The sequence below is a fragment of the Danio rerio genome, chromosome 21 (genome assembly GCF_049306965.1).
Source record: "Danio rerio strain Tuebingen ecotype United States chromosome 21, GRCz12tu, whole genome shotgun sequence".
Lineage (NCBI taxonomy): Eukaryota > Metazoa > Chordata > Actinopteri > Cypriniformes > Danionidae > Danio > Danio rerio.
The window spans coordinates 292,501-310,000 of NC_133196.1; the positions used below are offsets into that span (position 1 = coordinate 292,501).

A 17,500-nucleotide genomic window follows, 5' to 3' on the forward strand; every position below is an offset into this window, starting at 1 on the left:
ATGTATTTGTGTGTTTGTGAATGTTTGTGTGATTGTGTCTGTTTTGTGTGTCTGCATTTTTGTGTGTATGTCTATGTTTGTGTGCATTTGTTTGTGTGTGTGTGTTTGTATCAGTGTTTGTGTGTGTTTGTATGTGCATGTGTGCATGAATGTGTGTGTCTGATTTTGTGGATATTTGTGTATTTTTGTGTGTTTGTGTGTGTATTTGTGAATGTGTGTGTGTGTGTGTATGATTTGTATGTGTTTGCGCATGTGTATTTCGTGTGTATGTGTGTTACTGTGTGTTTGTATGTATGCATGTCTTTGTGTGTGCGTGAGTGTGTTTATGTGATCAGTGTGTTTATAAATGTGTGCATATATTTATGTGTGTGTCTGTGTGTGTGTGTGTGTGTGTGTGTGTGTGTGTGTGTGTGTGTTTATGCGTGTATATGTGTCTGTGTGTGCGTATTTGTGGATCTGTGTTTTTGTGTGTGTGTGTGTGTGTGTGTGTGTGTGTGTCTTTTTTGCGTGTATGTCTGTGTTTGTGTGTATTTGTGTGTGTGTGTTTTTTTTTTGTTTATGTGTATATATGTACATGCTTGTGTGTGCATTTGTGTATGTGTGCATGAATGTGTGTGTGTGTGTGTGTGTGTTGCATTTTGTGTATATCTGTGTATTTGTGCATGTTTGTGTGTGTGTGTTTTTGTGTGTCTGCGTTTTTGTGTGTATGTCTGTGTTTGTCTATATATAACTGTTTTGTGTGTGTGTGTGTGTGTATGTGTGTGTGTATGTGTGTGTGTGTGTGTGTGTGTGTGTGTGCGTGCTGTGCACCGAATAAATGTGAGTGTTTGTGTGTTTGCGTGTATTTGTGTATGTGCGTGTGTGTGTGTTCATTTATTTGTGTATGTGTTTGTTCATATGTTCTTGTGTGTGTGTGCGCTTATTTGTTTGTGTGTGTGTGTGTGTGTGTGTGTGTCCTGCAGAGAGCAGCCGATCTTCAGCACCAGAGCTCATGTCTTCCAGATCGACCCGAACACAAAGAAGAACTGGGTTCCCACCAGCAAGCACGCCGTCACTGTGTCCTACTTCTACGACAGCACACGCAACGTTTACCGCATCATCAGCCTCGACGGGTCAAAGGTCAGACAACCGCATCACTTCCTGCCGATACAATGTGTGTGTGCGTCACTGCAGAGATGTGTGTGTACTCTAGTGTTGAGCTGAGAGAGTGTGTCTGAGCCTCGACATCATCAGGAGGACTATTCCAGAGTTCAGGAGCCATAAAGGAGAAGACTCGACCTCCTTTAGTGGACTCTGCTCTTCAGAAGCCCTGAGTGTAGAGCTCTTGAAGAGCGGGTTGGGCTGTAGCGAGACAGAAGCTGGGTCAGATGAACAGGAGCTGGGTTATTCACAGATTTATAGGCATGGTGTTGCAATGAAGAAGGTCGCTGGTTCGAGTCTCGGCTGGGTCAGTTGCTGTTTCTGTGTGGAGTTTGCATGTTCTCCCCGTGTTGGTGTGGGTTTCCTCCGGGTGCTCCGGTTTCCCCCACAGTCCAAACACATGCGCTATAGGGGAACTGATCAACTACACTGGCCGCAGTGTATGAGTGTGTGTGTGTGTGTGTGTGTGTGTGTGTGTGTGTGTGTGTGTGTGTATGGGTGTTTCGTGTTTTTAATAAAGTGGCCAGGGGTGTCTGTGCAAATAAAGATGTATAAACACGTGTTTGATGATGATCAGTATGATTGAGAATTCTCAGTTGATTATGTTTAGAATTTTGATCATATTGTATATGGAATATTTTACTTCTCTTTTTAAAAGACATCTCCCAAAACACACCTGCATCCAATCAGCTGTAGGGGGCGTGTCTTGTAACAGAAAAAAATTATAAATAAAGCCTTATAGTAACTTTATTCATCAGGGGTCACCACAGCAGAATGAACCACCAACTACTGTTTTACCCTAACCCTAATACTGGGAAACACCCATACACACACACTCATACACTACGGCCAGTGTAGTTGATCAGTTCCCCTATAGCGCATGTGTTTGGACTGTGGGGGAAACCGGAGCACCCGGAGGAAACCCACACCAACACGGGGAGAACATGCAAACTCCACACAGAAACACCAACTGACCCAGCCGAGACTCAAACCAGAGACCTTCCTGCTGTGAGGCCATAGTGCGACACCACTGAGCCATATTTTCCTAGTTATTTTCAACAGAGCGAGGACATTAACTGTTTCTGTTCTTCTCTTGGTTCAGCTGGAATTAAAGCAGGTTTAGGATGTTTTAAACACATGTTATGGTCAATATTATTAACCCTTTAATCTAATTATTTATTTACCGTAGATATTCTACAGAACAAACCACTGTTATACAATAACTTTACCCTAACCTGCCTAGTTCCCCTAATTACCCTAGTGAAGCCTTTACATGTCACTTTAAGCTGTATAGAAGTGTCTTGAAGAATATCTAGTCTAATATTATTTACTGTCATCATGATGAAGAGGAAATAAATCAGTGATTAGAGATGAGTTATGAACATTTGACTGTAGGGTTTATAGCTGTTGATGGTATGGTGGTAAATAGGTGTGTGTTGATATGTGTGTGTTGATGTTTGTGTGTGTGTGTGTGTGTGTGTGTTTCTGCAGGCCATCATCAACAGCACCATCACCCCCAACATGACCTTCACTAAAACCTCACACAAGTTCGGTCAGTGGGCGGACAGTCGAGCTAACACTGTCTACGGCCTGGGCTTCTCCTCTGAGACGCAGCTCAACAAGGTCTGTGTGTGTGTGTGTGTGTGTGTGTGTGTTTAATTTAAATAACCTTGCTATTTTAGTAAATATGTGTGTGCGTGTGTGCGTATCCATGCGTATTTGTAAGTGTATGTCTGTGCGTGTGTGTGTGCGTGTCCATGCTTGTTCACGTGTGTGTCTGTGTGTACGTGTTTGCGTGTATCTGTGTGTGCATGGTGCGTGCTTGTGTACGTGTCTGTTTGTCTGTTTGTGTGTGTGTGCATGTGTGTGATTGTGTGTGTGTGTGTGCATGTGTGTGATTGTGAGTGCATTTGTGTGTGTGTGCATGTGTGTATATTTTTTATTAAATAACCTTGTTATTGTAGTAAATGTGTGTGTGTGTGTGTGTGTGTGTGTCCATGCGTATCTGTGTGTGTGTGCGTGTCTGTGCGTGTATGTCTGTCTGTGTGTGTGTGTGTGTGTATCTGTTTGTGCGTGTTCTTGTGTATCTATGTCTGTGTGTGCATGACCATATTTGTGCATGTGTGTATCTGTGTGTGTGTGTGTGTGTGTGTGTGTGTGTGTGTGTTCAAAGTTATTTTACAACAAATACTGCTTCTAAATCAGTGTGTGTGTGTGTGTGTGTGTGTGTGTGTGTGTGTGTGTGTGTGTGTGTGTGTGTGTGTGTGTGTGTGTGTGTGTGTGTGTGTGTGTGTGTGCAGTTTGCAGAGAAGTTTTCAGAGTTTAAAGAAGCGGCGCGGCTGGCCAAGGAGAAATCTCAGGAGAAGATGGAGCTGACCAGCACACCGTCACAGGTACACACACACACACACACTAATGCAGCATATAACGGTGATCAGTTATTGATGATGGATTATTGACGTCTCCATCACACTGTCTCTCAAGCGCAAACCGGTCTCGTGTTTCCCACGCTTGAAGGTAAGAAGCAGACAAACATGGCCCTGAAGTGCCCCTTTACACCCCCACTACAGGACAACAACATCATCAGCCCAGTGTTCATGACCAATCTCCCCCAGTGCTGTGTGGAGTTTGCATGTTCTCCCCGTGTTGGCGTGGGTTTCCTCCGGGTGCTCCGGTTTCCCCCACAGTCCAAACACATGCGCTATAGGGGAACTGATCAACTACACTGGCCGTAGTGTGTGAGTGTATGAGTGTGTGTGTGTGTGTGTGTGTGTGTGTGTGTGTGTGTGTGTGTGTGTGAATGTGTGTTTCCCAGTGCTGGGTAAAACATGCTGGAATAGTTGGTGGTTCATTCCGTTGTGGCAACCCCTGATAAATAATAGGAACTAAACTGAAGGAAAATGAATGAATGAATGACTGACTGAATGGACTCATTACTACAGCAGTTTACGTATTTACTTCAGACACACTCTCACAGCTCTCCACATCTCTATTCTGCATTCTGAATATTTGTGCACGTTTAGCAGGATTTTATTCTCTTTAGTTTCTCGTTGGATGGAAACACTGATTAATTGGCTAATATTTTATGCAATATTCCAGTTTCATGCACAAGTCTCACTGGCATATTTTGTAAGCACAGCTTCTGTTCTGTTTTAATGAGAAACTTTGAAGAATGCTGAAAACTGGTAACCATTGACCTCCATAGTGTTTGCTTTTCCTGCCAGTTGCTGCTTTTCAACATTCTTTAAAGTCTCTGATTTACTGTTCAACAAAAGAAATTCAAACTTAAAGGTTTTTCCTAAGACTTGACATCTTTGGGTTAACTCTCTCCAAGACGTTCTCCAGGAGACACATGTCTAGTAAACCCAGTGAAGCATGCCCTCGCTCTGTTAACAGCACTGGGGGAATATTGATCAGTAATCCAACCTTCACTGAGGGCCAATAACTGTCTTCATCTGTATTTAATACACTCATTGATCATCAAACCTGCACCGGTGACCCCTCCACTGTGGCCCCTATCAGCCTATGATCTCTGTATATTATTATTAATATTATTAATATGATGATGATGATGATGATGATGATGATGAGTGCACTGTGGATGTGCTTGTGTCTCAGCTTCGGACTTCGCAGAAGGTAAGACTCCAGCAGATGATCCGATCTTGTGTTTTCCCCCCTCCTCTGATTGGCTCGCATTTTAATGATTATTATAATGAGCCCTGTGTTTATCAGGTCAAGGTACATTCCAGATTTACACACACACACACACACACACACACACACACACACACACACACACACACAGCGAAAGAGAGAGAGAGAGAGTTAGTTGCTGGATTACAATTATACATGTATCATATGTTTGTGTGTGTGTGTGTGTGTGTTTGTGAAGCAGCAGTGCTGATGGTGTTCGTGTGTTTGTGTGGTTGTGTGTGTGTGTGTGTGTGTGTGTGTGTGTGTGTTTGTAGAGCAGGGGCCTGTTTCAGAAAGGAGGTTAACTGAAAACTCAGAGTATTTTAACCCTGAAATGAGAGAAACTCTGGGTTTTCCGTTTCAAAATGGCAGGTTTGTTAAACTCTAGAAGGCAGGGTAAGTCAAGCCTGTTTCTGAAAGAGAGGTAACTTTAACTCAGAGTCAGTTACTGTGGTCACTTACTCTGTGAATCTAACCTGGTCAGAAGCAGGTTTTATTCTCTAAACTCAGAGTTTCTGTCGGTCTCCTCCCCTTTTTTTAAGATGAAGCGGTATTTCTCGCCTTAGCCTTACGTTTCCACCCACCTATTTTAATGCTCATTTTGGATACGTGCATAAAAACGATTGATAGAAACGTCATGATGCACATAACTTTTTAAAATATGCATAAAAAACACGCATAACTGAGTAGGATAAACTTTTATTAGATAGAAAATGATGGAAACACTTTTACTGAACAAATGACAGTATGTACATTAAAAAAAGATCATGATCATATGATAATGAAAATGTGTGTAAATGGAGGCTGAGCACACTGTAACACGTCTTAAATATTGTTTTAGTCATTCTAAAATGCCTGAACTGTTTCAGTATTAGTGTATATTATTAATTACCTCAGAGTGTCTGGTGCGTGTCAAGAGTCTCCGCGTCTCATGGCTTCAGACGCCCCCACGTGTTCATTGTGTTTCAGCATTGTCTTTTGACATCGAGGCGCAAGTACATTAATTAAATAAAGAATTAATTGACGCAGCTTCTTCTACCACAGTAAATTCTGTTTTTACTGTTGATATTTGGTGCCAGTTTAATCAGGAAGTGACCATTTTTTTTCTCTTTGACTCGTTGGATGGAAACGCTGCTTTATTCGCATCTTTTATGCAATATTCCAGTTTTGCACATACATTTATGTAATATATTTGGATGGAAACATAGCTATTGCCTACATTTTAGTCACACACAGAAGAACTGTACGAGAATGGCTTGTCCTTTTTTAATAAATAATTAAATTCAATTAAATTCACCTTCGATATGCACTGTAACTAGATTAATGGGATTATTATTCTTTCTAAAAATTATTTTGAGTACTGCTTACCTTCTAAATGTTGTATTAACCTCTATCACTTGATCAATAAAAAAGGCAGACACACAAGTGCACTGTTAAATCATTTAAAACTAATAAATGTGTATAAAAGTTTAGAAAAAATAAAAAATAAATGTCACACATTACATTACTTATTTTATTATACTTAAATATTTAAATACTTAAAAAGTGAAATTAGGCATTAACTTGAGCAGCTGTTTTCCCAGTCTAACTGTCTCTTCTTCACTGATGGTTGCTTCTTTTCAAATATATACGCTCATATTTGCTAAAACTTTGCATGAGAACATCAAGTTCAGCTGGAGAAAGAAATGCTGATCTCTTTTATAAGATATTGCCATAGTCACTCGTAATGTCTGCGCTCCATTGATAATGCCTTTTTAAAGTCACGGTGTGCGCGCTTAACTCTGAGTTGGTCTACTCGAAGTTGATTGACCCAACTCAGATCAGCTGTTCTGAAACCGAAAACTCTGAGTTTTTAATCTCTCGGTAAATCAACTCAGAGTTCAAGTTTGTTTGAACCTCCTTACTGAAACAGGCCCCAGCAGTGCTGATGGTGTTTGTGTGTTTGTCTCTGTGTGTGTGTGTGTGTTTGTAGAGCAGCAGTGTTTGTTTGTGTGTCTCTGTGTGTGTGTGTGTGTGTGTGTGTGTGTGTGTGTGTGTGTGTGTGTGTGTGTGTGTGTGTGTGTGTGTGTGTGTGTGTGCGTGTGTGTATGTTTATGCGGCTGGTGTTCAGGCTGGCCCACAGGATCAATATGAGGACTTTAAACCAGCTGAAGTTTAATAATTAGGCCAACCACCTAGTAACGCAGTACAGTAATCTAATAGAGTACAGTAATCTAATAGAGAGGTCATGACAGCATGAATCAGCTGTTCCGCATCAGACACTGACAGCAGATGTTGAAGTTTGGCAACATGAAGATGGAACAATGCAGTTTTACAGATGCTGAAATCTGGCCTTCAGACCCCAGACTGCTGTCAAACATCACCCTCAAACCACTGACTGAATATGCGGACTGAACTGAGAGTCGATCACGGGTTAGACAGTGCTCTGGGTGATTGTGTGTGAGGGTTTTTGTCTAATAAGCAAGAGCTCAGTTTAGTCTGAATTTAGTAATCAGATTTCGTAATAAGAAGTCTTTAGTCATCCAGTGTTTACTATCAGCTCTACAATCTGTTCATTTGGTAAACTCGTACAAGTTATCTGGCCGTGAGCAGATATAAAGTTGTGTATCATCAGCATAACAGTGGAAGGTAACTCCATGTTTATTAATGACATCACGAGGCCCACACGGAATCTGCGGAAAGTTTTATTCCATCATTGATTCTGTTTATTTACTCGAGTAAATGTGTGTAAATCTATATGTATTCAGTTTTTAAATTAATAACAGTAATATTATTGACTAATATGAAAATGTCCATCTGATTTATGTACAGTGCATTGTGCACAGTAATACTTCTGTCTTTCAGTAGAGATATGATATGAGACTTGCTTTGTTTACCAAATAAGGGGATGTAATTGGATTTGCATTGTAAACATTAAATAAAAGTTAATGAGGGATTACTTTTTGTTATGTTCTTTATATTTTATTCATATATTAGGGTTTTAGTTATGATACTCCCAAAATCATTTTGCATAAATCTGCAGTTTTTAAAAAAAATCTGCGCAGAAATAGCTAAAAATGTCAGCAGAGTCCGTCTGGCCCTAGATATCACATTGCGGTAGCGTATATAGTGTGAACGGTAAGGGACCAAGAACTGAGCCTTGTGGTACCCCACAGTGTACTGTTGATCTGTGTGATGCCTCTTCATTAACTGACACACATTGATAACATTCAGATAGATTAGACCTGAACCAGGCCAACACAGTTCCTGTAATACCAACATCATTTTCAAGCCTGTCAAGGAGAATATCGTGATGGATTGTGTCAGATGCAGCACTGGGGTCCAATAACACTAAGAGAGAAATGCAACCACAGTCAGACGACAGGAGGAGGTCATGTGCAACTCTTATGAGTGCTGTTTCTGTGCTATGAAATGCTCTAAATCCAGATTGAAGTTTTCCACAGATATTGTTTCTTTGTAGGATTGAACATGAGCAGAGGTGACTCTCTCTAGTGTCTCTGATGGAGCTGTGGTGTTTTAATAAGAGGCTTAATTATAGCTAATGTAAGAGTTTTAGGAATGTATCCTAACAGTAGGGATGAAGTCAGGACGTTAAACTCCTGAAAACAGTTGTGTTGATAATGTGGTGGGTACAGGATCTAGTGTAGACGCTGCTGATTCAGAGGAGTTCAGCAGTCTGGACAGTTCCTCATCACCTGCTGTTGAGAAAGTGTGTGTGAGTTTGTGTGTGTGTGTGTGTGTGTGTGTGTGTGTGTGTGTGTGTTTGTGTGTGTGTGTATGTGTGTGTGTGTGTAGCAGCAGTGCTGATGCTGTTTGTGTGTCAGGAATCTGCTGCTGGTGATCTTCAGTCTCCTGTGACTCCAGAGAGCATCAACGGCACCGAGGAGAGAGACAGAGAAACGCCTGACGCTGCACTCAACACCGGCTGCAGACTGGAGCTCAATGCTGTACCTTTACCACACAGGTGCACACACACACAGACACACACACACACAAACACATACAGTATATATATTTGTATGTAATGAATATAATTTATACACACTTATCTTTGTGTGTGTGTGTTTGTGTGTGTTCAGCTCCACCTCCATCACTAAGCACTGGGAGGCTGAGCTAGCGGCGCTGAAGGGAAACAATGCTAAGCTAACGGCGGCTCTGCTGGAGTCGACGGCTAACGTCAAGCAGTGGAAGCAGCAGCTGGCGGCATATCAGGACGAGGCCGAGAGACTGCACAAACGGGTCAGAGATGCACAACAAATACACACACACACTCATGCACACATTAAGGGCTCCATCATTCACCCGGCGCAGTAAGGTGCAAGACGTGTTTGGTGTGTTTCTTTGCTATTTTCAGACCAGCACAACTGTAATTCTCCTGTTTTGCATCACGTTGTTTAAATAGTAACTCCATCTGCGGCGCTCTGTGGCCTCATGTGTGTGCTGCTCTATGTTGGAGGTGTGTTAAGGCGCATTGTTGGAGCGCTGCTATTCTGAGGAGCTAAAATAGACCAACAGCACCACTGACCAACTAAAAGCTGCTCTAAAGTCCAGCAGAGCACTGCTGAACACACACAGGATGATCAGCAACACACACACACACACACACACACACATCTCTACAGATGGACAATTAAAGATTAAAATGATCCAGGAATGATGATTTTCTCCATCAATATAAACACACTGCCTCCAGGCCTTCTTCACTTCGGGGGGCTTCTTCAGCTTATTGATGATCATCTGCATCTGTATAATGTGATTATTATGATCAGTGTTATTGATTATCTGCAGATTTATAATAAACACAAGTGTAGATGTGTCCAGCTGTGGGGTTTTGGAGACGTCTGCATCAGCATATGTGGATAAGAACAGGACGTGTGTTTGGATATAACTCAGTTTTCTGAGCACACTTCATTATTATTGCTCATTTATTCCTCTGCTGGAGATTAGAGCTGAATTTAGAAACAGTTTTGAAGCAAATCTTTGTGTTTAACAAAGGAGATTAAATATGTGGGCTAATGGATGTGTTCAGTGGAGAGAGTTTGCACCGTTTCCTCACTCCACCAAAGTAAAGGAGTAAAGTAAATAGTAAAGTAAAAGAGTAAAGTAAAGGAGTAAAGTAAAGAGTAAAGTAAAGAGTAAAGTAAAGAGTAAAGTAAAGAGTAAAGGCGTAAAGTAAAAGAGTAAAGTAGAGTCAAGTAAAGTGTAAAGTAAAGGAATAAAGTAAAGGAATAAAGTAAAGAGTCAAGTAAAGAGTAAAGTAAAGGAGTAAAGTAAAGAGCAAAGTAAAAGAGTAAAGTAAAGGAGTAAAGTAAAGAGTAAAGGCGTAAAGTAAAAGAGTAAAGTAGAGTCAAGTAAAGTGTAAAGTAAAGGAATAAAGTAAAGGAATAAAGTAAAGAGTAAAGTAAAGGAGTAAAGTAAAGGAGTAAAGTAAAGGAGTAAAGTAAAGAGTAAAGTAAAAGAGTAAAGTAAAGAAATAAAGTAAAGAGTAAAGTAAATGAGTAAAGGAGTAAAGTAAAGAGTAAAGTAAAGGAGTAAAGAATAAAGTAAAAGAGTAAAGTAAAGGAGTAAAGTAAAGAGTAAAGTAAAGGAGTAAAGTAAAGAGTAAAGTAAAAGAGTAAAGTAAAAGAGTAAAGTAAAGGAGTAAAGTAAAGAGTAAAGTAAATGAGTAAATGAGTAAAGTAAAGAGTAAAGTAAAGGAGTAAAGAGTAAAGTAAAAGAGTAAAGTAAAGGAGTAAAGTAAAGGAGTAAAGTAAAGGAGTAAAGTAAAGAGTAAAGTAAAGAGTAAAGTAAAGAGTAAAGTAAAAGAGTAAAGTAACGAGTAAAGTAAAGGAGTAAAGTAAAGGAGTAAAGTAAAGAGTAAAGTAAAGAGTAAAGTAAAGGAGTAAAGGAGTAAAGTAAAGAGTAAAGAGTAAAGTAAAGAGTAAAGTAAAGGAAAATAAAGGGGTACAGTAAAAGAGTAAAGTAAAGGAGTAAAGTAAAGGAGTAAAGTAAAGAGTAAAGTAAAGAGTAAAGTAAAGGAGTAAAGGAGTAAAGTAAAGAGTAAAGAGTAAAGTAAAGAGTAAAGTAAAGGAGTAAAGGAGTAAAGTAAAGAGTAAAGAGTAAAGTAAAGAGTAAAGTAAAGGAAAATAAAGGGGTACAGTAAAAGAGTAAAGTAAAGAGTAAAGTAAAAGAGTAAAGTAAAGGAGTAAAGTACAGAGGCTGAATGGAGGAGGCTGGTTCTTTATCCTCGTGCTGCAGATGCTCTGTTTAACTGCGTTCTTGCTAGTAAAGTGTTCAGTTCAGGTTTTACTCTTACAGACTCGTCATGTCAATAGTAAATGCACCCTGGAGCGACAAAACTGACTCTTAAAGGGAATGAGAGACGAGACTCTGATTGGTTTAATGCAGGTTCTGCTCACAACTCAGCCAGAACTCATGAAGAGGATCAGCACAGCCCTGTTAGACCATTCTGATTGGCTGATGGTCACACTTAGGTGTTTATTGTCAGATAAAGGCACAGCTAAAGTAGTTCCGGCAGGTTTAGAGTGCATTACAGCTCCATATTACTCCACTGAATGATTAGAGTTATTACACAGCTACAACAGTCAAACATCACATCAGGAGGAGGAAATGTGGAGGATGAGTGGGTTCAACAGCATATCATCAATTATTTCTTGTTGTGTGTGTGTGTCTGTGTGTGTCAGGTCACAGAGTTGGAGTGTGTGAGTGGACAAACCACCGGCATCAAAACACAGAAGTCGGAGCTGAACCAAACCATTGAGGAGCTGGAGGCCGAACTGAAGGCCAAAGAGGAGGTCTGAACACACACACACACACACACACACACACACACACACACACACACACACACACACACACACACACACACACAAACACACATACACACACACACACACACACACACACACACACACACACACACACACACTCATATTAGCCCCTTTTTGACTACTTTGTTAAATATTCCCCAGATGATGTTGAGCAGATTGAGGAAATGTTCACAGTGTGTCTGATAATGTTTGTTCTTCTGATTAGTTTTATTTGGGCTAGAATAAAAGCAGTTTTTAATTGTTTAAACAGCATTTTAAGCTCAATATTATTCGCTCTTTAATCTATATTTGTTTCTGATAGTCTCCAGAACAAACCATCATTATACAATAACTTGCCTAATTACCCTAACCTGCCTAGTTACCCTAATTACCCTAACCTGCCTAGTTACCCTAATTACCCTAACCTGCCTAGTTCCCCTAATTACCCTAGTGAAGCCTTTACATGTCACTTTAAGCTGTATAGAAGTGTCTTGAAGAATATCTAGTCTAATATTATTTACTGTCATCATGATGAAGAGGAAATAAATCAGTTATTAGAGATGAGTTATTAACACTGTTATGATCAGAGATGTGCTGGAGAAATCTGCTCTCCGTTAAAGAGAAATTGAGGGAAAACATGAACAGGGGGGCGAATAATTCTGACTTCAGCTGTATATACACACACAGACACATGTACATACACACACACACACATACTCAGACACGTGCACACACACTCAATGGTTGTGTAAGTGTGAGCAGTGTGAAGCTGCAGTGTTGAGTGTGTGTCTGCTTGTGTTCCTCACAGGAACTGGAGAAGCTGAAGGAGGAAGTAGAAAACACCACAGAGCTGCAGACACAGAGAGATCAGCTCAGACACAAGCTGCAGGTCAGACCACCCTCACTCCTCATCCTCCTCTTCCTCTTCCTCTTCAGTGTGTCTGACCGTGTGTGTGTGTGTGTGTGCAGGAGACGGAGCTGCGTAACGAGGAGCTGGAGCTGCAGCTGGTGGGTCTGGAGCAGCGTGTGGAGAGCAGGCGTCTGGAGGAGCAGAGCTTCAGGAAGAGTCTCCGCTCACTGCTGCAGATGCTGGACGGCAAGATCTTCGAGCTGAGCGCACTCAGAGACAGCCTGGCCAAACTGATGGACAGCCACAGCAGCTAGACACACACACACACACACACACACATATATATAAACACACATATGCACACACACACACTCAACACGCCCCACTGTACTGCGCAGGAGTGTGTGATGTTAACGCACACACACACACACACACACACGGAGAACAGACCTCCTCCAGATCTGGACTCTTTTCTATGAACTTGATCAGATCTGGAGACGCTGCAGACGGACGCTTAACACACTCTTCCACTCGTGAACTTCCACAATCTGAGCAATACAACAGAGGAACAGGACAGACGCTCGCTCGCACTGTTTTCAGGTATTCACACACACACACACACACACACACACACACACACACACACACACTGCAGTGGCTCTGAAACCTCTCTCCAGACTTTACTCATCTGTTTCTGGTGTGATGGACTGGTGAAGATGATGAAGATGAGGAAGGCGTGTCTGTTTTTGCGCTCCTCGGTGAGGGGGCGTGGCTTTACTTCCTGCTGTTTGAGTTCTGCTTATTTATTGTACAGAGTTATATCCAGATATTATAATGACAGCGGCTGCGCTCAGAGCCCATACACACACATCACGCCTGCACATATATGCACATTATCCAGCAGAACATATCGACACACAGAACACCTGACAAACAGGAGACACTCAGTCTGAGATGTAATGGCTGTGTACACACCAATTTTTTTCCAACCAACATCAGCATCATCATCATCATCTTCATCATCATCAGCATCATCATCATCTTCATCATCAGCATCTTCATCTTCTTCATCATCTTCATCATCATCATCATCATCATCTTCATCATCATCATCTTCATCATCTTCATCATCATCTTCATCTTCTTCATCATTTTCATCATCATCAGCATCTTCATCATCATCATCATTTTCATCTTCATCATCATCATCTTCATCATCACCATCATCATTTTCCTCTTCATCATCATCATTTTCATCTTAATCATCAGCATCTTCATTATCATCATCTTCATCTTCTTCAGCATCTTCATCATCATTAGCATCTTCATCTTCTTCATCATCATCATCAGCAGCAGCAGCATCTTCATCATCATCATCAGCATCTTCATCATCATTTTCATCATCATCATCATCTTCATCATCATCATCTTCATCATTTTAATCATCATCATCACCATCACCATCACCATCATCATCATCATCAGCATCTTCATCATCATCATCATCATCATCTTCATTATCATTATCAGCATCATCAGCATCTTCATCATCATCATCATCAGCATCTTTCTTCATCATCATCATCATCATCATCATCATCTTCATCATTTTAATCATCATCATTACCATCATCATCACCATCATCATCATCATCATCATCTTCATTATCATTATCAGCATCATCAGCATCTTCATCATCATCATCATCAGCATCTTCATCATCATCATCATCATCATCATCATCATCATTATCAGCATCATCAGCATCATCATCATCATCATCTTCATCATCATCATCATCATCTTCTTCATCATCATCATCATCTTCATCATCATCATCTTCATCATCATCATCATCTTCATCATCATCTTCATCTTCATCATCATCATCTTCTTCATCATCATCTTCATTATCATTATCAGCATCATCAGCATCTTCATCATCATCATCATCATCTTCATCATCATCAGTTTCATCATCATCATCATCTTCATCATCTTCATCATCATCATCATTTTCCTATGCTTGTCTGGGGCCGGGTCACGGGGGCAGCAGTCTCAGGAGAGAGCCCCAGACACTTCCCCCAGCTCCTCCGGGGGGAACCCGAGATGTTTCCAGGCCAGCCGAGAGACATAGTCCCTCTAGCGTGTCCTGGGTCTTCCCTGAGACCTCCTCCTGGTGGGACATGCCTGGATTATCTCCCTAGGTAGGCGTCCAGCATGCATCCGAAACAGATGCCCGAGCCACCTCAGCGGACTTCTCTGCATGTGGAGGAGCAGCGGCTCTACTCTGAGCTCCTCACCCTGTCTATAAGAGTGCGCCCTGCCACCCTGAGGAGGAAGCTCATTTCAGCTGCTTGTATATGAGATCTTGTGCTTTCAGTCAGACCCAAAGCTCATGACCATAGGTGAAACATGAACATATATTGAGCAGTAAATGGAGAGCTTTGCCTTTCAGCTCAGCTCCTTCTTTGCCGCAGTGTCTTCACCTGTCATGAACAAAAGGCTAAAGACACTTGAACTCCTCCAGCTGGGGTAAGGACTTTCCTCCAACCTGGAGGTCCAAACCACCTTTCTCCAGTGGAGCACCATGGTGTCGGACTTTAAGGTGCTGATCCTCATCCTAACCACGTCATACTCGGCAGCAAAACCCCCCCGGTGCATGCTGAAGGTCCATGTCTGATGAACCCAACAGATCAACATCATCTGCAAGTAACAGATGGAGTCCTGCGCTCCCTTAACCAGACCCCCTCCGGCCCAAGGCTGCACTTAGAGATTCTGTCCATAAAAATGATGAACAGAACCGATGACAGAGGATAGCCCTGCCAGAGTCCAGCACGCATAAACTACAGTAAGAGACCCATCCCTGACCCAAACACACAGAGGCGACCCTCTGGTTCACCTCCATTCAAACTCCAACACATGGTGGCTATGTAGGGGAGCTATAAGCAAGCCCACACCAGCCCGCCGTCTCTCACTGTGAGCAACTCCAGAGTAGAAGAAAGTCCAGCCCTTCTCAAGAAGTTGAGTTCCAGAGCCCCAGCTGTGCGTTGAGGTGAGCCTGACTATCTCTAGTGAGTACTGCTCTACCTCCCACACAGACTCGGCTTCTTCCCTCCCAGTGAGGTCGCGCTCCATGTCCCGAGAGATAGTTTCTGTGCCCGACGATCGGGTTGTCATGCTAATAACCTTCAACCACCACCCATTCCACAATGCTCTGGCCCCTCACAGCTCCTCTTGTAGGTGGTGGGTCTGCAGGATGATGGTCCCACCTTGCTCCTTCAGGCTGAGCCCGACCAGGTCCCATGGGATGCAACTCGGCCACCAGGTGCTCGCAACCGAGCCCCAATCCCAGGCCTGGCTTAAAGGGGGGCCCGTTGATGGCTTCTAATCTTAGTCGTGTCTCTCGAAAAATGCTCACCTGGTCGTCAACAGCGGCTCGTCTAGACGGAGGTTGCCAGAAGTCACTCGCTCACAGTTAAAATGAAAGGTTGATTTGCCTGTGCGAGTTGAGAATGAGGCTTTAGTCTGATCAGTCATGCTTCAACCAACAGGTCTGATCAATATAGGCATTTATTAATACAATAATGATTTATAAGTGTGTACTCGCACTCACATACACACACACACACACACACACACACACACACACACACACACACACACACACACACACACACACTTATAAATGCATTTGTACACTATATATATATATATATATATAAATATTGCTCATATATGTACATATAAGGCCATATATGAATGCTTATATGAAATATCTGCTGTATTTAAACATGTTCATCATATAATTACATTTATAATTGCAATGATTGAAATATATATATTCATTCATTCATTTTCCTTTTGGCTTATCCCTTTATTAATCAGGGGTTGCCACAGCGGAATGAACCGCCAACTTATCCAGTATCTGTTTTACACAGCAAATACCCTTCAACCTCCTACACAGTACTGGGAAACACACACACACACACACACACACACACACACACACACTCATACACTATGGCCAGTGTAGTTGATCAGTTCCCCTATAGCGCATGTGTTTGGACTGTGGGGGAAACCGGACCACCCGGAGGAAACCCACACCAACACGGGGAGAACATGCAAACTCCACACAGGCGATCATGGTACCCGCTGCACCACCGTGACACCCTATATAAAAATACGTGTGTGTGTGTGTGTGTGTGTGTACATGGCCATTCTTGCAATATTTGAAAGTATAAGTTGCACACATGGCGTATTAGACATGTCTCTATATATAATGTGCATATATTGGCAGGGATAATATTTGTCTATGGGGTATTTCGAGCACAGACATGTTTGTTTGTTCTTTTTCTTCTCTGTTTTTATGGTTTGCGCTGTGTACTTCTGTCTGTCTGTCTGTTTTTTAATGTGTGGAAAATCTGGCAATATTTTTGAACTCTTGATCTTTACTGTATTTAAAGGGAAAGTGTGTGTGGGACTGATTTTCCAGAGTTTTTCTTGCCAAATGTGTCGTGTGTTGCGGAGGAACTCAAGGGCTCCAGCTGTTCATTTGATGATCATGATTATGATTATTACTGTTGGAGCTGAGGCTCAGAGACTTTGAATAATAATCTTGATTTCACACACGTGCACACACTGGAACACAACTGTGAGTGGGTTTATAGTAAAATTAAAAAGGAAACGGTCAACACTCGAGTGAATATTCATTGTCTTTATCAATGATGTAAAGCGCTCATAATGGATTTCCAGACAACTTTAAAGGGGATTTTCTCAGTTTTTGTATTTATTTGAGCTATTTTGATCATTTTTACCCCTTTAACAGTGCTTAATATTACATATATCACTATATTACAATTAATTCCTGATCTAATCATGACAGACTATATACCGTTGGAAAGGTCTAAGACTTCTGAATACACATTTTACTGCTGTATTTATTATTTAGAAGGGGCAGAACATATTTAATGTTACCCTATAGCCTGCGGGACCGTTTGGCACTTA

At 41.6% G+C, this 17,500-nt stretch overlaps 1 protein-coding gene across 4 annotated transcripts in view; it reads left to right on the top strand.

Moving 5' to 3' along the window:
* homer1 (homer scaffold protein 1) overlaps nt 1-14,631 on the top strand; it is a 22,234-nt gene extending 7,603 nt beyond the window's left edge. Inside the window, exons 2-11 of one of the 4 annotated variants that reach the window (XM_073935592.1) lie at nt 963-1,119; nt 2,632-2,763; nt 3,441-3,533; nt 3,625-3,657; nt 4,759-4,776; nt 8,658-8,797; nt 8,913-9,072; nt 11,517-11,627; nt 12,451-12,531; nt 12,612-14,631. In XM_073935592.1, coding sequence (XP_073791693.1) covers nt 963-1,119; nt 2,632-2,763; nt 3,441-3,533; nt 3,625-3,657; nt 4,759-4,776; nt 8,658-8,797; nt 8,913-9,072; nt 11,517-11,627; nt 12,451-12,531; nt 12,612-12,806 — 1,120 coding nt within the window. In that variant the 3' untranslated portion in view covers nt 12,807-14,631. The remainder of the gene's footprint in view (nt 1-962; nt 1,120-2,631; nt 2,764-3,440; nt 3,534-3,624; nt 3,658-4,758; nt 4,777-8,657; nt 8,798-8,912; nt 9,073-11,516; nt 11,628-12,450; nt 12,532-12,611) is intronic. The other 3 variants (XM_073935593.1, XM_073935594.1, XM_073935595.1) reach the window with 3 other exon arrangements.
* Nucleotides 14,632-17,500: the final 2,869 nt, after the last annotated feature.